General features: G+C 42.6%; 1 protein-coding gene across 1 annotated transcript; it reads left to right on the top strand.

Annotated features, from left to right (window-relative positions):
* Positions 1-1279: 1279 nt before the first annotated feature.
* Positions 1280-5782, top strand: LOC120437881 (E3 ubiquitin-protein ligase TRIM21-like). The gene is made up of 2 exons (XM_039608435.1): positions 1280-1303; positions 3858-5782. Exon 2 carries the CDS (start codon positions 3867-3869, stop codon positions 5562-5564), a length of 1698 nt encoding a protein of 565 aa, XP_039464369.1. The 5' UTR covers positions 1280-1303; positions 3858-3866; the 3' UTR covers positions 5565-5782.
* Positions 5783-25979: the final 20197 nt, after the last annotated feature.

The raw sequence follows: 25979 nt of genomic DNA, 5'->3' as shown, positions 1-25979 counted from the left end.
AATGGTAACTATACAATATTAACTGTACGATAAAGAAAGATAAACAAAGACATTGAATACCAGTTTCAAGTTATTATCAGGATATTATTGACGAGACATGACAAAGACGTGCAAAATGTCCAAATATAATATCATTTGGATGTGTGTTCAGTAACTATGTGACTGAGTGTGCAAATAAGCATATTGTTCCCAGGACCAGTTTGAAGCGGATTTGTGAAAGTTCTTGTTGTTTTTGAGTCTTTTGATGAGTACTGTAAGGTGTTTGTAGAGGTGCATGTGTATGTCAGTCCTTTTGTGGTAGTGAGTTGAGGGCTCTGACTGCTTGGGGGAAGAAGCTCTTGCAGTGTCTGCAGTGTCTGGTCGTTACAGTTTTAATGCTGTGAAACCGTCTGCCAGATGGAAGGAGGGAGAACAGTGCATGCAAGGGTTGGAAAGTGTCTTTCACTATGCTGTTCGCCCGTCGGATGATGTGTCTGTCATAGAGTCGGGAGATGGATGTGAGAGGGCTTCCAATGATCCTCTCTGCTGTCCTCACTATCCACTGCAAAGACTTCTTTTCAGCGAGGGTGCAGTTCCTGTACCAGATAGTGATGTAGCAACAGAGGACGCTCTCAATGGTTCCCCAGTAAAATGATGTGAGGATAGGAAGAGGGAGACTGGCCTTCTTCAGTTTCCTAAGAAAGTGAAGACGTTGTTGGGCTTTCTTCATGATGGTGGTGGTGTTCAGGAACTTCACACTGTTGACCATCTCAACAGCAGATCCGTTGATGTGCAGTGGGGTGTGGGCCATTGAGGCCTTTCTGAAGTTAACAACCATCTCTTTAGTCTTCTGAACATTTAGAGACAGGTTGTTATTCTGACACCAGTCCACCAGGTGTTGTACCTCCCCTCTATATTCAGACTCATTGTTGTTGATGATGAGACCCACCACTAAGGGCTGGGCTAAGCACACAGCCCTGCGGCAATCCTGTACTCAGTCTGACGACTTTGGAGGTTTTATTTCCTATAAAGACAGACTGGGGCCTGTCAGTTAGGAAGTCCAAGATCCAATTGCAGAGGGAGGTGTTTATTTTAATCCACACACCACTCCTCACTTCTCCCACCCGCTGCACAAAGTCACTGAGTACAGACTGGCTAAATCCTGTAAAGGAAGAGACAGGAAGAGGCGGAGCAAAAATGAGAAGTTCAGTGTCATTTTCCAGAAGTGAAAGTGTGAGAGAGCAGCAGCAGAACTGGAGTCGAGCCCTGTTTGTTTCTAAAAGAAAATTCAGGGGAGTCCATCAGGTTTCTCTCAGCAACAGTGGTGAGTGCAGCTGATCACACTTCCTGTTTCTACACAAATCTTCACTCTGTTCACTTCATGCTGACTCATCACAGTCACATTGCTTCCATAGAAATCTGCTCATGTAACCACAGATCCACTGTACACTGTTTAAAAAAAAACATCTTAAAAAAACGGTAATATTCCGGCAGCTGGGGCGCCAAAATACTACCGTAAAATAACAGAAAATAACTTCCTCATAAAAATACGGTTACTTCCAGTAATGACAATACAGTTTGTTGCGCTAATTTTACATGGGATTCTGCCTTTTCCAAACGCTTTTAGACATTAAATTAGGAACATTTTATCATGATTAAACAATGAAATTACCTATAAACAAGGTCAATGAATGTGGCAATATGAATCATAATACGTAAATGTACAGAAATATACAGTTAACAGTTTGTTTAAATAATAATGGATTGCATGCTCTGGGACAGGCTGACAGAGGCCTGCTGCCAGTAGGTGAAGAGTCTTGACCAAGGACACAACGACCGAGAGTGTCTGAGCCAGGGCTCGAACCGGCAACCTTCTGATCGCAACGTGAACTACCAACTCTTGAGCCACGATCGCCCTAAAGAGCAATGATCTCCCTGATCCCTGATGAACTGATCTCCCTATTGGAGCTCAGTCTGGGGGGAGTTATTTTTTTTCTCCTTATCTTTCCTCATGTGGTGCTTTTTCCATTGTTATACCTCTCTGACGTGTCTTCCCCATGTGATGTTTTTGTGTAATGTATGTATGGTCGGAGGGAAAGATGGTGCCGCCATTGCATGCAATAGCAGCCTTAACATGAAATTTCCCACTTGTGGGACTAATAAAGGTATCTTATCTTATCTTATCTTATCTTATCTCATCTCATCTCATCTTATCTTATCTTATCTCATCTCATCTTATCTTATTTTGGTCAGTACTTAAAAAAGTCATTCAAACATTTTACAAGGAGGGATTATCTCACTTGAACATTTTATTTGTACTGTATAATCTGCAGGTTCTGACACAAATCTGCAACTATCCTTTGAAGCACCGCTCCTCTCTAAAACAACAATAACGATAATTATTAGGCCATATGTAAATAACAAAATAACTTTATAACTTAAAGCAAAATTGGGAAACGTAAAGTCTGAAACAGTCAAACAATACTGTTTGCTCTGGGTCTAAACAGAGCGCGTTGTGTGTGATGTCTGCTTTTGCTTATGCGGGCCGCTTTGAGCGTTCACACTAGAGTACGTTTGCTGTCACATTTTATTTGTCGTGTGAACAAGCAGACATAAAAATCAAAATCAAAAAATCGGAATTGGCCATTCAGACCTGCAGTGTGAACGTAGCCTTTGTGTATCCTGTAAGAGTCACAGATGTTCCTAAATCATTTGGAAAACAGTCGATGCTTCACGTTCTAACTTTGTGCGGAAACATAAATCTCATTATTTAAACAGATGTGGACTAAATCATCATGATAATCAAGTGTTTAAATATGTTAGAGTTCCATACATCAGCTGTAATATTCAAGCTGAACTGGATCAAACATGTCATCAAACACAAACATAGATGATGGTGTTTAATCCCAAAGCTTATTTAAACAAACTGGAGGACAGAATTCCTCCTTAAATGTGATTTTGATCTCAATAAAATTCACTTATCTCATTTTCACACACAGGCTTTATCATGTTGGCTTCTTCTCTACAAACATAAATCTTTGATTTGGACAAACAAATATATGAAATACAAAAATAAATAAAATTTTTCTGAGAAATGGATCCAGAATAATATGAATGATGTATCCCAGCGAGTGACTGGAAAAGGTCATCTTCTTCCATATCCTGAGTTTGTGAGGAGCTGTGATGTTCCAGTATCTGTGAGAGAAAACAGGACAGTTTTTAATGACGCACAAATGGACCAAATATACAGACACCACTGAATAAACATGTTCTCATAAATGCCATTAATATACTGGATCAAACAGTTAATTACACATTTCTGAGGTATATGATTCATTGTCCTGCAACTCCTCAATGTCAGTTCTATTGGAACAGTCACTTTATAATATTAATGGCTCCTTGATATGGACTTACAATAAGAAGTATTTAGTCACTAAGAAGGTCGAGGACGTTTACTTCACAATAATTCATGGAATATATTCAACAAACCAATTTATTCAAATATAGAAATGACCTGGATGAATCTTGGACCTTCTGTAAAACAGTCGGAGACACAATTTCAACGACAATTTTAACAACTGTATTTATGTTCATCCCCAAAAATTATTCTGTTCATCTGGACGCTGCACTGTACAGCAGACACTACGTTGTTCAGTTTGTGTTTGGGATGAACCAGTTTGTGTCTGAGTGTGTTGCCGGGTCTCCACCAGTTACTCTTAGAACTGAAGAAGCTTCTCTGATGAAACGTCTTCAAGAAACTTAAAGAAGTCCTGACACTTTTCTTTCCAAGCTCCTCAGACTACTGATGCTTGCTTCTCTTTTTAAAATGAAATTTAAAGTGAATTTTGAATAAAATGTTTCTTTTCTTTCTCCGTCAGAGTGCAGACATGTCTGCTGCCAGCAATCTGCGATCTGAAGATCAGTTTCTGTGCTGCATCTGTCTGGATGTGTTCACTGATCCAGTCACTACATCATGTGGACACAACTTCTGCAAAACCTGCATCAGTCAGCACTGGGACCTGAATGTCATGTGTCAGTGTCCCATGTGTAACGAGACTTTCTACACTAGACCTCAGCTGAGGGTCAACACCTTCATCTCTGAGATGGTTGCTCAGTTCAGACGTGAAGCTCAGCAGAAAGCCAGCAGCAGCAGCTCAGAGCAACAAGCTGCCAAACCAGGAGAAGTTCCCTGTGACTTCTGCACTGGAACCAGACTGAAGGCCCTGAAGTCCTGCCTGGTGTGTCAGACCTCCTACTGTCAGACTCACCTGGAGCCTCATCTGACAGTGAAACGTCTGAAAAGACATCAGCTGATTGATGCTGTGGAGAACCTGGAAGGCAGGATGTGCACGAAGCACGATAAACTTCTGGAGCTGTTCTGTAAGACCGACCAGACATGTGTCTGCATGCTCTGCTCTGTTTTAGAGCACAAGAACCACGAGTTTGTTCCTCTGAGAGAAGAATATGAAGGAAAGAAGGCAGAGCTGGAGAAGACAGAGGCTGAGATTCAGCAGATGATCCAGAAGAGACGACTGAAGATTCAGGAGGTCAAAGAGTCGGTGAAGATGAGTGAAGATGCTGCAGACAGAAAGAAAGCAGAAGGTGTTCAGGTCTTCATGGCCCTGATGGAGTCTGTTGAGAGACGCCTGAAGGAGCTCATGAAGGAGATCGAAGACAAACAGGAAGCTACAGAGAAACAGGCTGAAGGTCTCATCAAAGATCTGGAACAGGAAATCTCTGAGCTGATGGAGAGAAGCTCTGAGGTGGAGCAGCTCTCACACTCTGAAGACCACCTCCACCTCCTCCAAAGCTTCTCCTCCCTGAATGCTGCTCCACCCACCAAGGACTGGACAGAGGTCAGAGTCCGTCCACCATCATATGATGGGACTGTGGGGAGAGCTGTGGCTCAGCTGGAGGAGACAGTCTGGAAACTCATGAAGAAGAAGCTGTTTGAGGCTGAGCTGCAGAGGGTCCAGCAGTATGAGGTGGATGTGACTCTGGATCCTGATACAGCAAATCCTGAACTCATCCTGTCTGATGATGGAAAACAAGTGTATCATAGTGATGTGAGGAAGAATCTTCCAAACAACCCAGAGAGATTTTCTGACTGTGTTATGATTTTAGGAGAGCAGAGTTTCTCTTCAGGCAGATTTTACTTTGAAGTTCAGGTTAAAGGAAAGACTGAGTGGGCTTTAGGAGTGGCCACAGAGTCGATCAACAGGAAGGGAATAATCAGACTGAGACCTCAGGATGGTTTCTGGACTGTGTGGCTGAGAAAAGGAAATGAGTACAAAGCTCTTGCTGGTCCTTCAGTCCATCTCTGTCTTCATCCTGGTCCTGAGAAGGTGGGGGTGTTTGTGGATTATGAGGAGGGTCTGGTCTCCTTTTATGATGTAGGTGCTGCAGCTCTGATCTACTCCTTTACTGGCTGCTCCTTCACTCACAAACTCCACCCATACTTCAGTCCCAGTCTGAATGATGGTGGTAAAAACTCTGCACCTCTGATCATCTGTCCTGTCAGTAACATTAATCTATCCCTGATTTCATTGGAAGAACCACTTGATTTCTATTCTGATTCTGATTGAAGGGAACAAATGAACATATTGAGTGTAAATCCTCTACAGTCTCCATGTTTCTATAGAATCTGATTATCAGGACTCTGATTCACACTTTGATTCTCATGGAGTTTGATGCAAACAGAAGAAAAGTTGAATCAGGAAATGTTCCCACTGATGGAGACTCAAGCTGAAGAGCAAATATCAGAGAATAAATGTCCAAAAGCTTCATTTCACAATAAAGTTTGTTAAATGCTTTGAGTGAATCATGTGTGGGTGTTATACGGAGCATTCGGAGTCCAGCTGAGTTATGCTCGATACAAACTGGTTATTTTGGCTCTGTGAGGATTTTTGTTCACTGAAAACCAATAAGATAGATAATATTCAAAGAACTCTGTAGAGATTCATACATCCATGTTCTCCACCTGGAGGTGTGGAGGAGAAAGGAGCAGGTGGAGCACAGACTGTTGCATTCTTCCACTCACATCATTTTGATGTGATGATTATATTTCCATGTTCTGATGATTTGGTTTAAAGATAAACAGAGAGTTTAGGAATGGCTGCAATCACAGAATGAATAGGATGCTAAAGCTGAGCTGTCATTAAAAATGTTTACATGTGATTTTGATTTAAAGAATATAGTGTGTGTGGCTCCTGACAGCTTCAGTCTGTGTTAGTCTACCTGTTGAACCCAGACACAACTTTTCCCCCTGAGGCAACGATCACGCAAAAACACAAAGAACAGCTGCAGTCACACACACACACACACACACACACACACACATACACACACCAAGCTCACTCACACACGATTGTGCGATCCCTTTCGGTCTGAACTCTCAAAACACACAAACAAACCCATTAAACACCTGTAACTCTATCAATGTCGAACTGTTAAAGAACACTTTACTGTTTTTTTTATTTTTTAAGGGAGAATTCCTCCTTCAGTAACACTACCAGTGACTACGGCGGTTTGGGCTCAGTAACAATATACTGAAATATACCTGTGTTTTTCTTTATGCCGTACAAACTATTTCAAAGAGCTTTGACCACAACATCTTTGGGATTTGCAGCGCTTTTTCCCCAATCGGTTATTCCGCTTGTTTTATCTAATTTAACCCATTAACAAACGCTTAAAATGTAACTCTTAACATAATTTCCATCCATCCATCCATCTTCTTCCGCTTTATCTGGGGCCAGGTCGCAGGGGCAGCAGCACAAGCAGAGAAGCCTCCTCTAGCTTATCTGGGGGAACACCAAGGCGTTCCCAGGCTAGCCGAGAGATATAATCTCTCCAGCGTGTCCTGGGTCTGCCCCGGGGCCTCCTCCCGGTGGGACATGCCTGGAACACCTCACCCAGGTGGCGCCAGATGCCTGAACCACCTCAGATGCCCGAACCACCTCAACTGGCTCCTTTCGATGTGGAGGAGCAGCGGCTCTACTCTGAGCCCCTCCCGGATGGCTGAACTTCTCACCCTATCTCTAAGGGAGACGCCAGCCACCCTTCGGAGGAAGCTCATTTCCACCGCTTGTATCCATGATCTCGTTCTTTCGGTCACTACCCAAAGCACGTGGCCATAGGTGAGGGTAGGGACATAGATCGACTGGTAAATTGAGAGCGTCGCTTTTAAGCTCAGCTCTCTCTTCACCACGACGGACCGGTGCATCTGCATCACTGCAGCCAGAGCACCAATCCGTCTGTCGATTTCCAGCTCCCTTCTCACGTCACTTCACGTCACAAGACCCCGAGATTCTTAAACTCCTCCACTTGGGGCAGGAAATCATCCCCGACCCGGAGTGGGCACTCCACCCTTTTCTGGCTGAGAACCATGGCCTTAGATTTGGAGGTGCTGATCCTCATTCCCGCTGCTTCACACTCGGCTGTGAACCATTCCAGTGCGAGCTGGAGGCCATCACCCGATGAAGCCAACAGAACCACAGCATCCGCGAAAAGCAGAGATAAGATTCTGAGGCCACCCATGTGAAAGCCCTCTGCCATTTGGCTGCACCTAGAAATCCTGTCCATAAAAATTATGACCAGATTTGGTGACAAAGGGCAGCCCTGGCGGAGCCCATCACCCACTGGGAACGAGTTCGACTTATTGCCGGCAATGCAAACCAAGCTCTTGCGACGGTTGTATAGGGATCGAATGGCCCGTAGCAATGGGCCAGACACCCCATAATCCCGTAGCACCTCCCACAGGACACCCAGAGGGACATGGTCGAATGCCTTCTCCAAGTCGACAAAACACACGTAGATTGGTTGGACAAACTCCCATGCGCCCTCAAGTATCCTTCAGAGGATTTAGAGCTGGTCCAGTGTTCCGCGACCAGGACGAAAACCGCATTGTTCCTCCTGTATCTGAGGCTTGACTAGCAGACAAACTCTCCTTTCCAGCAGCCTGGCATTGACTTTCCCAGGGAGGCTGAGGAGTGTGGTCCCCCTGTAGTTGGAACACAACCTCCGGTCCCCCTCTTTAAAATGGAGACCACCTCCCTGGTCTGGGGTACTGCCCCTGATCTCCACGCAAGGTTGTAGAGGCATGTCAGCCAGGACAGCCCTACAACGTCCAGAGCCTACAGGAACTCGGGGCGGACCTTATCCACACCAGGGGCTCTGCCACCAAGGAGTTGTTTAACTGCCTCAGTGACCTAGCTCCTAGCGATTGACGTGTCATCCCCCTCATCCCCAGACTCTTCTTCCTCCTCGGAAGCCATGTCAGTGGGATTAAGGAGGTCCTCGAAGTATTCCTTCCACCGCCCGACAATTTTCTCAATCGAAGTCAGCAGCGCTCCGCCAGCACTATACACAATGCAGGTAGAGCACCGCTTTCCCCTCCTGAGACGCCTGACGGTTTGCCAGAATCTCTTCAAGGCGGTCCGAAAGTCTTTTTACATGGCTTCTCCGAACTCCTCCCACACCCGAGTTTTTGCTTCACCCATTCTGCTTGGCCTGTCGGTACCTGTCAGCTGCCTCCGAAGTCCCACAGGCTAACCAAGCCCGATAGGACTCCTTCTTCAGCCTGGTGGCTCCCTTCACCTCTGGTGTCCACCTTTTGGTTCGGGGGTTACCACCATGACAGACACCAACCACCTTGTGGCCGCAGTTCAATGCAGCAGCTTCGGCAATGGAGATGCTGAACATGGTCCATTCGGACTAAATGTCCCCAGTCTCCCTCGGAATGCTGTTGAAGCTCTGCCAGAGGTGTGCGTTGAAGATTTCACGGACTGGGGCCTCTGCTAGGTGTTCCCAGCACACCCTCACTACGCGTTTAGGTGCACCGGGTCTGTCCAGCGTCCTCCCCGGCAACCTGATCAAACTCACCACCAGCTGGTGATCAGTTGACAGCTCAGCCCCTCTCTTTACCCGAGTGTCCAGAACATATGGTCGCATGTCTGGTGATACGATTACAAAATCGATCATCGACCTGCTGCCTAGAGCGTCCTGGTGCCACGTGCACTTATGGACACTGTTATGTTTGAACAAGGTGTTTGTTATGGCCAAACCTGCGGGAGGATGGGTCCATATCCCCTTTTCGGGCTGTGCCTGGCCGGGCCCCATCGACTAAGGCCCGGCCACGAGACGCTCGCCCTCGGCCCCGATAACCCTATCCCTGCCTGGGATAGGGTTACCGGGGCCCTTATGAGGATGTTTTCCTCATAAGGGTCTTCTGAATCGCTCATTGTCTGGTCCCTTACCCGGGACTAATTTGCCATGGGAGACCCTACCAGGAGGCAAAAGCCCCCGGACAACATAGCCCCTGGGATCCCTGGGACAGATAAACCCCTCCACCACGATAAGGTAGCAATTCACAGAGGGGTAACCTAATTTAAACCTGTTTAAATTGAAAGTATGAGTTAATGAGAAAATAACCTAATTCAAACGTGTTTAATTTCTCATTAACTCATACTTTAATTCTTTCTTTCTTTAATGTATTATTTTTTATCTTTGTTTAATTTTGCCAATCTTATCTGTTTAACCTGTTTAATCTGACCTTTGACATATTAATTTCAACTTAACTGTACTCTTGTTTTGACCTTTGACCTATTTATTCCTTATAACCAAAAAAAACCCCTTTTATCTTATATTTTCACACTATTTATCTATTATGTATTAGAGATGGCACGATACCACTTTTTTATGTCCGATACCGATATCATAAATTTGGATATCTGCCGATACCGATATGAATCCGATATAGTGTGTTTTTTAATCAATAAAACTGTTTTTTAATATATTGCTGCATTTTGTATAAATTCATACTCAAGTTTAAATAAACAACAACACTAAAGCTATTGTGTTATACCTGTATGTAAAAAATACACTGCGCCCAAAATATTTCATAGTTCAGCAACACTGATCAATCTAATAAACTTAAACCTACTCCATCCTCCCTATTCTGGTATTTTAAAGAGTACTTAGCAGAAATATTAAGCAACCTAATTAATAGGGTTGCAAACTCCCAGCAAAAAAAAAAAATAGGGAACCACCCTCCACCCGCCACCTCATGATGCTTAATCGATGTAATCAACTTTAATTTGATGCAGGGTGAAAAAAATGCTCAGAAATAAATTATTTTTCAAGAATAATTAAATAGATTCAACATCTTTCTTCAACAGAATTGCAGAATTCACAGATGGTACTTTCCCAAAGGAAAAAGTACTATAGCTTACTAGGGTATATTAGACTTAACAGTTACTATATACAGTAATGGACTTCTATACATTTTACATCAGATTAAAACTTTGGGTGTAAGATTCACATAATTATTTATTAAAAGCTAGATATTTTAAATGAGAATAAGAAAGAAAAGTATGTCTCTGTGCCCCCTTTTCCCTGTTAATGCCATATCGGTCCCCCTGGTTAAACTTTGCTAGATCCGCCCCTGCACAGTTACCAGCCGTCAGCTACGTAGAAAAGGATCCTGGTCTAGAAAGTAATATTAAATAAATTCTAACAACAGCTTATCAAGCTTAAAGGTGCTGCTGTTGTTCAGCCGCTGGTTTCCTCTTTCTGGTGCAAAGTGGACCAAAAACAAAGAAGAGAGACGGACTCGCGACAGAAAAGCCAATCAGATGATCATTAAGCAGTTTCATGAAGTAGCGGCAGGAGAGGGAGGGAGAGAGAGAGAAGAGGCAGTCGCTCCATATATCGGTTGTTAAGCTTAACATGGGAATGCTTTACAAACATTCAGAGATGAACTTACACACTTGCTTTACTTCTCTCTGGGATAACTTCCTCAGAGATGAAATGCTGGTTTGGTAGAGAGGCTACAAATACACACAGCCGCTCTATCACGTCATGCATACTGCTCCGACATGCTACGGTTATGAGCAAAGTTACGCCGTGTCGCAAGTTTTGTGAGGTGCTTTTTTGATATTTAATGGATCGGATTACATTTTTTATTTCTCGCCGATATCCGATCCAGTAATTTAGGTCAGTATCGGACCGATACCGATACGTAATATCGGATCGGTCTATCTCTATTATGTATATCTATTATATATTATCACCTTACCTTATTGTAACCTTTGACCTATTTCCTTGTTAGCCTTGATAAACCTTGATCTTCCTTGATCAAACCTTGAAATTTCTTTCACCTTTAAACCTAAGGCTTAAATTAAACCTTTGTTAAAAACCTTCTTACCAACTTGTAATTCCAACTTTATTCATAAATATGTATCTTATCATCTAAACCGTCGATCAATTTGACTGAGAGAACTTTAACAACTCACCGCTCACATTTTAATTTAGTTTATGCCCAATTTTGCTGCTTTTTGATATAACAGACTCTGCTTACCTTTATTTTGAAGGCCTTCTGTGAGGATCACCAGAATCAGTTTTCTCCAGTTCTGGTGTCTGACAGCAACTCTGTCAGCCTCTCCAATCCTCCTTTTCTCCTTTCCAATCGAAAAATTATGTCGGGTCACCAATTTGTTGTGTTCAAATTTTTCCAGAAGGAATTCAGGAGAAATATCTGTCATTTAAAAAGATTTAGTTCAGCAGTTGAAATGTGATTACATTTTTTATTTCTCTCTGATATCCGATCCAGTAATTTAGGTCAGTATCGGACCGACACGTAATATCGGACTGGTCCATCCCTAATATATGTATGTATATATATATATATATATATATATATATATATATATATATATATATATATGTATATATATATATATATATATATATATATATATATATATATATATAAAAAACACCCAGCACGCCCCTGCGGGTATATATATATATGTATATATATATATATGGAGGGAAGGCTTAGCCCATTTATACCAGCCGTCCCTGGTCTTGCATCCTTTACTGAGTTTTCAGTTTGCTCTATTCCTTTCTCTGGATTTAAATATATATTTATTAAGCTCTGTATTAGTTAGTCCTGAGTTCCGTATTTTGTAGTTCCTCTTAGTTTTTGTTATTTACATTTATAGTTCTTGTTTTTTTTAGTTCTTTTTCCTGCTCCAGTTTGTTGTGTGTTATGTCCTGAGGCAGTTTCTGTGATGTGATATGCTGACATCTATTAACATTGATGCCTACCTGACTGAAGAAAAATCTAGGACGAGAGGTAAAACGTTTTCAAGAAACTTAAAGAAGTGCACACGTTTTTCCCCCCCTAAAATTCCTTAGACCTGACTATAACCTTTTATTAACGTTTGATTTCACTGAACTGACCTGTTACACACCAATCTACACAAAACAGGAGTGGGATTTGTATTTTAAAGAAACAGGAACTGAACGAGAAAAAACAGTTAAACAAATGTAATTCTCATTTTTAGAATAGAATAGAATAGCTTTTTATTGTCAGTGTTACAAGAACAGTGAAAGGCAGTTTGGCATCTCTCCATGTGTGTGGAGTACACAATAGCGCAAGTATTTACACAATTACACATTTACACAAGAAAGATATGTACAAGTTATACATGCACCTGCAAACATACATGCACATACATACATATATGTATATACACATATATGCATCCGTACATACATACACACATATTTCCACATACACACTTACATCTATATACATACACATACATGCCATCTAACTAGCAGGTGCATTGAGAGGTGCAGTGTGATCAGTGATATTGCACATTGAGTGGTTGGGGGCTGTTGGAACTATACTAAATAAGGTTATAATAAATACAGTTTCAAGAGGTAAGGGTGTTGGTGTCTTTGAAGTATAAACAGAAATACGATTTATAAATAAGGTGTAATGTCCATGAGTATTGGCAGTGCAGTTATCCTCCAATCAGGGTGGAGGCATGCACACTGTTACAAGATGACCTGTAACCACAAATCCTGCTGTTAACAGGCCCGTTTGGTTGTTTTAGTACTAGTGGGAGGACACAGTGTTTATAGACTGCTGTGTGATTCTTTATTACTTTAACACAGAGAAAAGAAATTCACTGTGAATGTTTGCATTGTTCATATTCTAGCTCTGTTCACAGTGCAGCTACAAAAAGGTTTAATGTAAAAAAGTGAACCTTAACTTGATCCAGTCCGACCAGTTTGAAGTTAAAAAGCACAAAGGTCTGCAGAATGATCATAATCTCTCAGTGAGCAAAGGACAGAGTAATTAGATTCTTCTTCAGTAAGGGATCATTTTTTTGTTTCCAGAAATCATTGATTAAATCACTTATTGTAGTTAAAGAAATACTGATTATATGTCTTTTTAAATGTGTTCTGTTCATTACATTTTTTTCATTTTATGTGTGAGCAGAAAAATAATCTCTGAGGTCTAAAAGTCAAATTATTGAACATATTGTTTGTGTGACAAAGGTACTACTGTAGTAGACATGGAGATTCAACAGGAGAGTCAAAGGTTATCAGGCAGAAGTCAAATCTTAACACAGAGATACTCCCTCCCACCGGTCCTGTTTCAGGTGGAGTCCCGCCTCCTTCCAGGAAGCAGCTCACCTGTGTGTCCGTGTTTAGTGTCCAGGTGCGGAGTGGAGCTTGTTGTTGGTGTGTGTGAAGAAACTGTAAGTTTGCTTTGTTTCCTTCTTCCAGATGGTACAGTGGACACATGTGTGACTCCTGTGATTAAAGCATCTTTCTTTCAGCTTAACGAGTGAACTGTCAGCTCGTTCAAACACACGTTAAAGTCCGTTTGGCTGGACACCACCGAACAGAGTGTTGAATATCAACATTTCACTGAGTTCTTTTGATTCCTCATAGGCATTCAGTGGAAAACAAAACACTGCTCAGTAGACCATTTCACACTTTTACTCTGTTACACAATACTTTTAGAAGGGAGATGCGTCCTGCATGACATGTTGCCGCGAATCTCAAAATGGTGACACACACTTAACAGTTTTTAGTCCAAGCTGTCTAGTCTAAACAACAGTATTTCAGTAACTTTCCACTAAAAGATGGTTCCCCATTATCTACTCTGTTTCAGTTTTATTTGTCATATGCAAGTTAGCATAGGGCCAACATTGCAATGAAATGTATTTGACGAGCAACAGACAGTCACTCAGCAGTATAGTAAGTAAAAAATAGTAAGAGCAAAATGTTTATAAAAATGGTAAAAGAAAAGTTCAAAAAAAAAAGTTAACAGGCCATACATTTATATATATACATAAAAAAAAAAATTCCCCACTTGCCTCTGTGGGCGGTCAATCCTTCAAGCTCGGGTCCTCTACCAGAGGCCTGGGAGCTTGAGGGTCCTGCGCAGTATCTTAGCTGTTCCCAGGACTGCGCTCTTCTGGACAGAGATCTCCGATGTTGTTCCCGGGATCTGCTGGAGCCACTCGCTTAGCTTGGGAGTCACTGCACCTAGTGCTCTGATTGCCACTGGGACCACCGTCACCTTCACCCTCCACATCCTCTCGAGCTCTTCTCTGAGCCCTTGGTATTTCTCCAGCTTCTCGAGTTCCTTCTTCCTGATGTTGCTGTCATTCGGAACTGCTACATCGATCACTACGGCCGTCTTCTTCTGTTTGTCTACCACCACTATGTCCGGTTGGTTAGCCACCACCATTTTGTCCGTCTGTATCTGGAAGTCCCACAGGATCTTAGCTCGGTCATTCTCCAATACCCTTGGGGGCATCTCCCATTTTGACCTCGGAACTTCCAGGTTATACTCGGCACAGATGTTCCTGTACACTATGCCGGCCACTTGGTTATGGCGTTCCATGTATGCCCTGCCTGCTAGCATCTTGCACCCTGCTGTTACGTGCTGGATTGTCTCAGGGGCATCTTTACACAGCCTGCACCTGGGGTCTTGCCTGGTGTAGACCCCAGCTTCTATGGATCTTGTACTCAGAGCTTGTTCTTGTGCTGCCATGATTAGTGCCTCTGTGCTGTCTTTCAGTCCAGCTTTGTCCAGCCACTGGTAGGATTTCTGGATATCAGCCACCTCCGCTATCTGCCGGTGGTACATACCGTGCAGGGGCCTTTCCTTCCATGATGGTTCCTCGCCTTCCTCCTCTTTCTTGGGTTTCTGCTGCCTGAGGTATTCACTGAGCACGCTGTCAGTTGGGGCCATCTTTGTGATGTATTCGTGGATGTTCGTTGTCTCATCCTGGACTGTGGTGCTGACACTCACCAGTCCCCGGCCTCCTTCCTTCCACTTAGCGTACAGCCTCAGGATGCTGGATGCTTCTTGTAATCAATCCAGGCAGTGCACAGGTTGGTCAGTGTGGTCCTGCAGTCTCGGCTGACTGCTTGGTCTGCCAGTAGCTGGTGTTTTGCGCATCTGGCATTCTTGCCCATCCCTTTTTGTGCCCCGCTCATGTATTGACCCATGTGCCTGTTCATCTTAGCCGCTATGATGCCTCACAGGAGCTTCCATGTGGTGCTGAGGCAGGTTATTGGTCGGTAGTTGGAGGGACCGGTCCTTCTGGGGTCCTTGAGGATCAGGACTGTCCGGCCTTGGTTAGCCATTCTGGGTGTCTCTCGTCAACTAGCAGCTGGTTCATTTGTGCTGCCAGGCGCTCGTGGAGTGCAGTCAGCTTCTTCAGCCAGTAGGCGTGAACCATGTCAGGGCCTGGTGCTGTCCAACTCTTCATACTGGAGACCCTTTCTTGGATATCTGCCACTGTGATGGTTACTGGGCCCTGTTCAGGGAGGTCGCTGTGGTCTGCCCTCAGATCCACTAGCCACTGAGCATTGCCGTTATGGGTTGCGTCCTTCTCCCATATGCTCTTCCAGTATTGCTCCATCTCCAGCCTTGGTGGTGCTGTTCTCATATTGTTCCCCTGCCACTGAGAGTACACCTTGGCTGGTTCCGTGGAGAACAGCTGGTTTATTCTCCTGCCTTCTATCTCTCTGGTGTACCTCCTCAGCGGCTGGCCAAGGCTGTGAGTCGTTGCTTGGCAGTTTCAAGGCCTCAGGTATGGACAGCTTCCTGTACTTAGGCACCTTCCTCATCCTTTCTGCAACTCCGATAGTTGGCTAACCTCCCTCCATGCTACCTTGATCTTAGCCTCTAGCCTCCTTCTCCATGGAGGGTACTGCCCCTTGTGGCTGTTCAACTTGTAGCCAAGCATCTCACTGATCATTGCTGCCGTATTGTAGATCAGCTTGTTAGTGTCGGTAATCGTGGCTGTAGGTATCGTCCGTAGTGCTGCATTAACATCATCTAGCAGACCTTCTGAGGGTACTTCACGTAATCTTGGTAACCGGCTACGGGGGGTCCAGATTTCGAGCTTGGCCATGATCCTATCTTTCAGGTCAGCTCCTCTCACACTCAACGATCCTTCTCCTATCGCACTTGGGGCTTGGTACCCAATCTCGGGTGGGGGTGATGATATCTCCCCCCTGACCTGGCGTCCTGGCTCCCCCTTGCCGTAGCATTTATGTTGTACCTCATCAATCTCTAGCTGTGATAGCAGTCCCTTCTTTCGAATGTTGGAACACTGAGCTACTAGTTGTTTCGCTGTCATTGTGGATGTTGGGTATCGAAGAATCCATTGGTCCCTCATCCTATTCATGTAACCCCTTCCGCCAGGGTTACTTGCGTAGTAGCATTCCAACAACGCCCGGTTTTCGTCTCTTTCCCAACGATGCCTTCTTGTTCCAGTAGCCCACTTCTCGTCAGGGTGCCCTGGTTCCTCAACACCTGACGTGGACCTTGTTGATCCGGGCGACGTCCGAGCCGGCATGCCTTCATATTTATCTGTCTCGCTCATGTCTGCGGTAGGCTTGCTTAGCATAGGGGGTCTAGCCTTAGGACCCTTACTGGATACAGATGCCCCAGGCAGGAATCGACTTGCGATCCTCTGCTCCAAAGACGTGTAGTCTATTTTTATTGGAATTCCACGTGAAAGACCAATACAAAGTGGTGTACACTTGAGAAGTGGAACGAAAATCATACATGATTCCAAACATTTTTTACAAATAAATAACTGAAAAGTGGGGTGTGCGTAATTATTCAGCCCCCTCTGGTCTGAGTGCAGTCAGTTGCCCATAGACACTGCCTGATGAGTGCTAATGACTAAATAGAGTGCACCTGTGTGTAATCTAATGTCAGTACAAATACAGCTGCTCTGTGACGGCCTCAGAGGTTGTCTAAGAGAATACTGGGAGCAACAACACCATGAAGTCCAAAGAACACACCAGACACCACAGGGATAAAGTTATTGAGAAATTTAAAGCAGGCTTAGGCTACAAAAAGATTTCCCAAGCCTTGAACATCCCACGGAGCACTGTTCAAGCGATCATTCAGAAATGGAAGGAGTATGGCACAACTGTAAACCTACCAAGACAAGGCCGTCCACCTAAACTCACAGGGCGAACAAGGAGGGCGCTGATCAGAAATGCAGCCAAGAGGCCCATGGTGACTCTGGACGAGCTGCAGAGATCTACAGCTCAGGTGGGGGAATCTGTCCATAGGACAACTATTAGTCGTGCACTGCACAAAGTTGGCCTTTATAGAAGAGTGGCAAGAAGAAAGCCATTGTTAACAGAAAACCATAAGAAGTCCCGTTTGCAGTTTTCCACAAGCCATGTGGGGGACACAGCAAACATGTGGAAGAAGGTGCTCTGGTCAGATGAGACCAAAATGGAACTTTTTGGCGACAATGCAAAATGCTATGTGTGACGGAAAACTAACACTGCACATCACTCTGAACACACCATCCCTGCTGTTAAATATGGTGGTGGCAGCATCATGCTCTGGGGGTGCTTCTCTTCAGCAGGGACAGGGAAGCTGGTCAGAGTTGATGGGAAGATGGATGGAGCCAAATACAGGGCAATCTTGGAAGAAAACCTCTTGGAGTCTGCAAAAGACTTGAGACTGGGGCGGAGGTTCACCTTCCAGCAGTACAACGACCCTAAACATAAAGCCAGGGCAACAATGGAATGGTTTAAAACAAAACATATCCATGTGTTAGAATGGCCCAGTCAAAGTCCAGATCTAAATCCAATCGAGAATCTGTGGCAAGATCTGCTGTTCACAAAGGCTGTCCATCTAATCTGACTGAGCTGGAGCTGTTTTGCTAAGAAGAATGGGCAAAGATTTCAGTCTCTAGATGTGCAAAGCTGGTACAGACATACCCTAAAAGACTGGCAGCTGTGATTGCAGCAAAAGGTGGTTCTACAAAGTATTGACTCAGGGGGCTGAATAATTACGCACACTCCACTTTGCAGTTATTTATTAGTAAAAAATGTTTGAAATCATGTATGATTTTCGTTCCACTTCTCAAGTGTACACCACTTTGTATTGGTCTTTCACGTGGAATTCCAATAAAATTGATTCATGTTTGTGGCTGTAATGTGACAAAAGTTCAAGGGGGCCGAATACTTTTGCAAGCCACTATATAAATGTATGTACACACTTGTGAATAGGTAAAGGAAATCTTAAATAGGAATGTGACCGTTGACATGTATTTTTCTTTTTTTGGTGGTGGAGGGCAAATTGCATCAGTACAAACTAGTACAGTTTCACAAGTTAGTACAGTAATGCACTGAGTAAGATTTTTATTTGTTTAAATACTAATATGAATGAAGTGACCAGTGCAGATTATACATTGAAGATAAATGTCCTGAATGGCAGGAAACATCATGCCTGTGATGTGCTCTGCTGCCTTCACCACCCTCTGTAGTGATTTACGGCTGCTGGCAGAGCAGCTTCCGTACCAAACTGTAATGCAGCTCGTCAGCAAGCTCTTGATCGCACACCTGTAGAAATTTGAGGTGATGTTAGCATTCATGCCAAACTTCTTCAGCCTCCTCAGGAAGTAGAGTCGATGGCAGGGATAGCTCAGTAGGTAAAGCGGTTGCCCCATGATCGGAAGGTCGGGGGTTTGAATCCCCTGAACAGCTACCCTGATGTATCCCTGAGCAAGGTACCGTCCCCACACACTGCTCCCCGGGCGCACTGGTGGCTGCCCACTGCTTCACTGAGTGAATGGGTTAAATGCAGAGAAGAATTTCCCCACGGGGATCAATAAAGTATACATTATATATGGCAAGCTTTCCTGATAGCAGTGTCTGTGTGAAGGGTCCAGGAGAGGTGATGTTGACTCCAAGGAATTTGAAATTGCTCACCCTTTCGACCTTGGTACTGTTTATGTGGATGGGCTGGTGTTCCCTGACTGGTCGCTTCTGGTAGTCCACTATCATTTCTCTAGTTTTACTGATCTTGAGAGACAGGTTATTTTCCAGGCACCACTCGTGCAGCGCCATCACCTCTTCTCTATACACCATCTCATCATTGTCTGTGATGAGGCCTATGATGGTTGTGTCATCCGCAAACTTGATGATGATGTTGCACTCATGTTTAGCAACACAGTCGTGTGTGAACAGGGAATATAGGAGGGGGCTAAGCACACAACCCTGTGGCATTCCTCTGTTTAGGATGAGTGATGAGGAGGTGTGCTTACCAAGTCTCACCACCTGGGGCCTGTCTGTGAGGCAAGCGAAAGTCTACTATATTTCTATCTCCCAAGGACATGTAGTCTAATGCCTTTATTTTTCAGGGCCGTGTCCACTTAATACTAGACTATATGATTATATGGCATTTTGGATAATATAAGATTAATATAAGGCACAGCATTGAAGCACTTCAGGTAACTTCATTCTAACAAGAAGCAGCAATATAACATAGCTAACCTTTACAGTGCAGTGAATCCTGCTTGTGCCGTGATATTCAGGACGGCAAACTGTTGGGTTTATCTAGGCACAAACTTGGAACACGAGACCAACAAATTGCATGACAAAACAAGACAAGACACAGCTCTTTGTCTTTGTGGCTCGCGAGGGAAGTCAGTCAAAGTTGAGGAAAAGATTCCTTCACCTGAACTCAACCAACTTCGACTGATTCCTTCGCTACAGCCCGTTTTATTGCCAGCAAGCAATCATTCATGAATATGTAAATTAGATATTAGTATTGTGACGTGGAATATCAATGGTTGTAGTACAGCAGTTAAAAGGAAAAAAATCCTAAGCTATCTTAAGTCCCGTAGTACAGATATAGCATTTTTACAAGAAACGCATTTTGAAAATGAAACAGAAGCCCTGAAAATGAAACGAGATTGGGTTGGGAAGGTGTTTCATAACTCTGTATCTAGAAAAAGCCGTGGAGTTGTAATACTTATTAATAAGAAAATCAACTTTGTACCATTGCGAGAGTTTAAAGATACTGAAAGACGAGTAATATGTCTCCAAGTACTTATAAATGGTGCAAAAGTAATACTATTTAACATATATGCCCCAAATAGGGAAGACCCCAACTTTGTTGCCAAAATAATTAAGATATTAGGTGATTTTGAGGGCCAGATTGTGCTGGGAGGAGATTTTAATCAGGTTCGGATCAGTATTTGGATAGGAGTGGTGCAAATCTAGGCCCTAGTACAAAAAAAATCAGCAGCAGCTATCTTTAAAGAGGAAGCTGGATTGGTTGATATCTGGAGACTAGGACATCCTTTAGAAAGGGAATATACGTTTTACTCACATTCTCATAAAAGTTATTCCCGAATTGATTATTTTTAATATCTAGTCTGAGCGCTGATCTGGTTGTAAACTGTGATATAGGTATAATCATAATATCAGATCATGCCCCAGTAGAACTAAATATAGACTTACAGGTTGAGAAATATAATCGGGGCAGGTGGAAACTAAACCCAAGTCTTTTACGGGATGAACAATTCGTGGCAGCATTAAAAGATGATATTAACTTTTTTGGGGATGTAAATATTGGGACCACAGAGAGATTGGCTACTGTATGGGACGACCTAAAGGCCTTTATTAGGGGAAATGTCTGGTATATATTTCAAAGAAGGCAAAAGAAAGTAAACAAAAAATAGAGACTTTGGTAAAACAGATAAGTCATTTGGAAAAACAATTGGCAGAAAATTATGTAGAGAATAACTTCAGGAAAATATGCCAATTGAAGTTTAATCTTCATGAAATTTATAATAAGAAAGCAGAGTATGCATTGTTCAGACTTAAAACAAATTTCTATGAGAATGGGGAAAATACAGGACAATTACTGGCCAGACAACTTAAATGGCTAGAAAATCAAAGTGTGATCACGGCAATTAAAAAAGATGATAAATTGATTCAATTCAATTCAATTCAATCCAATTTTATTTATATAGCGCCAAATCACAACAAAAGTCGCCTCAAGGAGCTTTATATTGTACAGTAGATTGCACAATAATAAATACAGAGAAAAACCCAACAATCATATGACCCCCTATGAGCAAGCACTTTGGCGACAGTGGGAAGGAAAAACTCCCCTTTAACAGGAAGAAACCTCCGGCAGAACCAGGCTCAGGGAGGGGCGGCCATCTGCTGCGACCAGTTGGGGTGAAAGAAGGAAAACAGGATGAAAGACATGCTGTGGAAGAGAGACAGAGATTAATAACAGATATGATTCGATGCAGAGAGGTCTATTAGCACATAGTGAGTGAGAAAGGTGACTGGAAAGGAAAAACTCAATGCATCATGGGAATCCCCGGCAGCCTACGTCTATTGCAGCATAACTAAGGGAGGATTCAGGGTCACCTGGTCCAGCCCCTAACTATGCTTTTTAGCAAAAGGAAAGTTTGAAGCCTAATCTTGAAAGTAGAGATAGTGTCTGTCTCCTGAATCCAAACTGGAAGCTGGTTCCACAGAAGAGGGGCCTGAAAACTGAAGGCTCTGCCTCCCATTCTACTTTTAAATACTCTAGGAACAACAAGTAAGCCTGCAGTGCGAGAGCGAAGTGCTCTAATAGGGTGATATGGTACTACAAGGTCATTAAGATAAGCTGGGGCCTGATTATTTAAGACCTTGTATGTGAGGAGCAGGATTTTGAATTCAATTCTGGATTTAACAGGAAGCCAATGAAGGGAAGCCAAAACAGGAGAAATCTGCTCTCTCTTTCTAGTCCCTGTCAGTACCCTTGCTGCAGCATTTTGGATCAGCTGAAGGCTTTTCAGCGAGTTTTTAGGACATCCTGATAATAGTGAATTACAGTAGTCCAGCCTGGAAGTAATAAATGCATGAACTAGTTTTTCAGCGTCACTCTGAGACAGGATATTTCTAATTTTAGAGATGTTGCGCAAATGGAAGAAAGCAGTCTTACATATTTGTTTAATATGTGCGTTGAAGGACATGTCCTGGTCAAAAATGACTCCAAGGTTCCTCACAGCGTTACTGGAGGCCAAGGTAATGCCATCCAGAGTAAGAATCTGGTTAGATACCATATTTCTAAGATTTTCAGGGCCGAGTACAATAACCTCAGTTTTATCTGAATTAAGAAGCAGAAAGTTAGCGGCCATCCAGGTCTTTATGTCTTTAAGACATTCCTGCAGTTTAACTAATTGGTGTGTGTTATCTGGCTTCATGGATAGATAGAGCTGTGTGTCATCTGCATAGCAGTGAAAATTTATGCTATGTCTTCTAATGATGCTGCCTAAGGGAAGCATGTATAATGTAAATAGAATTGGTCCTAGCACTGAACCCTGTGGAACACCATAATTGACCTTAGTGGGTGAAGAGGACTCTCCATTTACATGTACAAATTGGAGTCTATTAGATAGATATGATACAAACCACTGGAGTGCAATACCTGTAATACCTACAGCATGTTCTAATCGCTCTAATAGGATATTATGGTCAACAGTATCGAATGCAGCACTGAGGTCTAGCAGGACAAGCACAGAGATGAGTCCACTGTCAGAGGCCATAAGAAGATCATTTGTAACCTTCACTAAAGCTGTTTCTGTGCTGTGATGAGCTCTGAAACCTGACTGAAACTCTTCAAATAAGCCATTCCTCTGCAGATGATCTGTTAGCTGTTTGACAGCTACTCTTTCAAGGATTTTTGATATGAAAGGAAGGTTGGAGATTGGCCTATAATTAGCTAAGACAGCTGGGTCTAGAGATGCTTTTAAGTAAAGGTTTAACTACAGCCACCTTGAAGGCCTGTGGTACATAGCCGATTATTAGAGATAGGTTGATCATATTTAAGATTGAAGAATTAATTAATGGCAGGACTTCTTTGAGCAGTTTTGTAGGAATGGGGTCTAAAAGACACGTTGATGGTTTGGAGGAATTAATTATTGAAGTTAACTCGGAAAGATCAATTGGAGAAAAAGAGTCTAACTTAACATCGATGGTACTAAGAGTAGCTGTAGATAATATTACATCTGTGGGATGATTATTGGTAATTTTTCTCTAATGATAAAAATTTTATTTGTGAAGAAGTTCATGAAGTCATTACTAGTTAACGTTAAAGGGATTGTTGGCTCAGTAGAGCTCTGACTTTTTGTCAGCCTGGCTACAGTGCTGAAGAGAAACCTGGGGTTGTTCTTATTTTCTTCAATCAGTGACGAATAGTAAGATGTTCTGGCTTTGCGGAGGGCTTTCTTATAAAGCAGCAAACTATTTCTCCAGGCTAAATGATGATCCTCTAAATTTGTGACACGCCATTTCCTCTCCAGCTTACGAGTTATCTGCTTTAGGCTACGTGTTTGAGAATTATACCACGGAGTCAGGTACTTCTGATTTGAGGCCTTAGTTTTCACCAGAGCTACAGTATCCAGAGTCGTACGTAGTGAGGAGGTAAAATTTTTAACAAGATAATCGACCTCTGTTGGCGTAGCGTTCAGATAGCTGCTCTGCTCTATGTTGGTACAGGGCATTGAAGATGATAACAGTGGGTGGATTATATTCTTAAACTTAGTTACAGCACTTTCAGAAAGACATCTACTGTGATAAAGTCTACTCTCCACTGCTGTGTAATCAATTATTGTAAATGTAAATGTTATCAGGAAATGATCAGACAGCAGAGGGTTTTCAGGAAACACTGTTAAATGTTCAGTTTCTATGCCATATGTTAAAACAAGATCTAGAGTGTGATTAAAGTGGTGGGTGGGTTCTTTTACATTTTGAGAGAAGCCAATTGAGTCTAATAACAGATTAAATGCAATGTTGAGGCTGTCATTTTAGCATCTACATGGATGTTAAAATCACCCACAATAATTATTTTATCTGAGCTGAGCACTAAATCAGATAAAAGTCTGAGAAATCAGAGAGAAACTCTGTGTAAGGCCCAGGTGGACGATATATGATAACAAGTAAGACTGGTTTCTGAGTTTTACAGCTGGGGTGGACGAGGCTAAGCATCAGGCTTTCAAATGAATTAAAAGTCTGTCTTGGTCTTTCGTTAATTAATAGGCTGGTGTGAAAAATTGCTGCCACACCGCCCCCTCGGCCTGTGCTTCGAGGTTTCTGACATCATCTTGGGATATTAATGCCGTTTTCAAATCGTTTTATGAGGATCTCTATACTTCTGAGACCACGGCTAGTATAGAAGAATTGGAATCCTTTTTTGATAGATTAACAATGCTAAAAGTTCTTCCAGAAGAAAAGGGCCGATTGGAGGCACCTATAAGAGAGGCAGAAGTTAAAAAAGCCATCAATGCAATGAAAACTGGGAAGTCACCGGGTGTAGATGGCTTAACAGCTGAATATTATCAAAATTTTACAGATATACTTGCCTCATTTTTAACTAAAGTATTTCAGGAAGCTTTCCAATTTGGCACGCTTCCTGAAAGTTTCAATCAAGCTATTATAACTCTCTTGTCAAAAGATGATAAAGTGACTGACTCTAACTGACCCAACCAATTTTAGACCTATTAGTTTAATAAATGTGGATTGTAAAATACTGTCAAGGATCTTGGCAGCAAGACTGGAGACGGTGTTGCCACAGATTGTTCACAAAGACCAAGTGGGGTTTATTAAGCATCGATCATCAGCTGATAACATGAGGAGATTATTACATCTTATGTGGGCCAATAAAATAACCCAAAACCGGTAGTAATAATTTAAACTTGGCGCACAGAAAGCTTTCGACAGGGTTGAATGGAGTTTTTATTCACCGCACTGTCAAAATTTGGAATTGGTGATAATTTTTGTAGATCGGTTAAGACACTCTATTCAGGGCCGAAACCCTCTGTTCTCACCAATGGACTGATGTCCCCTTTTTTAAATATTTCCAGGTCTACCCGTCAGGGTTGTAGTCTTAGCCCACTCTTGTTCACTATCTTTTTGGAACCCCTGGCTATTGAAATTAGGTAAGATTCAAGTATTGTGGGTGTGAACGGAGGGGGGAGAGAACATAAATTATTTCTATATGCAGACAATATTTTGGTGGTGTGTCAGGACCCTACTAATTCTATAACAAAATTGCTAAATGTTATTGGTGAATTCTCTAAGATATCAGTCTACAAAATTAACTGGCATAAGTCGGAGGCAATGCCAATATCTCAAACATGTATTGCTAATTCATTATCAGCTTTCAGTTTCAATGTGTTAGAAAAAGGGATAAAATACTTAGGAATAACACTTAATCCGAATGTCGATGAGATTATGAATGATAATGTAGGAAAACTACTTACTAGGATTAAAACTAATTTGGAGAAATGGGGTAAGCTGCACTTGACATTATGGGGCAAAGTAAATACGATAAAGATGGCAGTAGCTCCTCTGATCAATTATTTCATTGGAATGATACCAATGTGTATTTCACCTCAAATTTTCTCAAAATATGATAATATGATAAAACACTTTCTTCAGGATGGTGGTAGACCGTGGATTAATCTTGGTAGACTGTACCAACCGAGAAAAGAAGGAGGTTTATCCCTACCCAACATAAAACAGTACAGCATCTCATTTGAGATGTTCAAGCTGTGTAAACACTGGGCAGCAATAAATTCGGACCTAGACTGGGTTCTAATGGAACGTGGACTGGTCTTTCCATTCACTCCCATTGAGGTGTTGGCTCAAAAACCGGATAATAAAGGGAATAGAGTAGATAACCCTATTTTAAAGTTTTCAAAAATGGTGTGGCAAGAGGTTCACAAGAGCTGTAATCTCCCCATACTTTTCAAAAAAATATGCACCCTGTGGCACAACCCAAAAATAAAAATAGGTAAACAAACAATTTATTGGCCACAGTGGCACAAAAAAGGCATAAGATTAATAAGTGA

This window comes from Oreochromis aureus, linkage group 3, assembly GCF_013358895.1.
Source record: "Oreochromis aureus strain Israel breed Guangdong linkage group 3, ZZ_aureus, whole genome shotgun sequence".
NCBI classification, from domain to species: domain Eukaryota; kingdom Metazoa; phylum Chordata; class Actinopteri; order Cichliformes; family Cichlidae; genus Oreochromis; species Oreochromis aureus.
The sequence above is the reverse complement of the archived record's forward strand: the minus strand, read 5'-3'. Positions and strand labels throughout refer to the sequence as shown.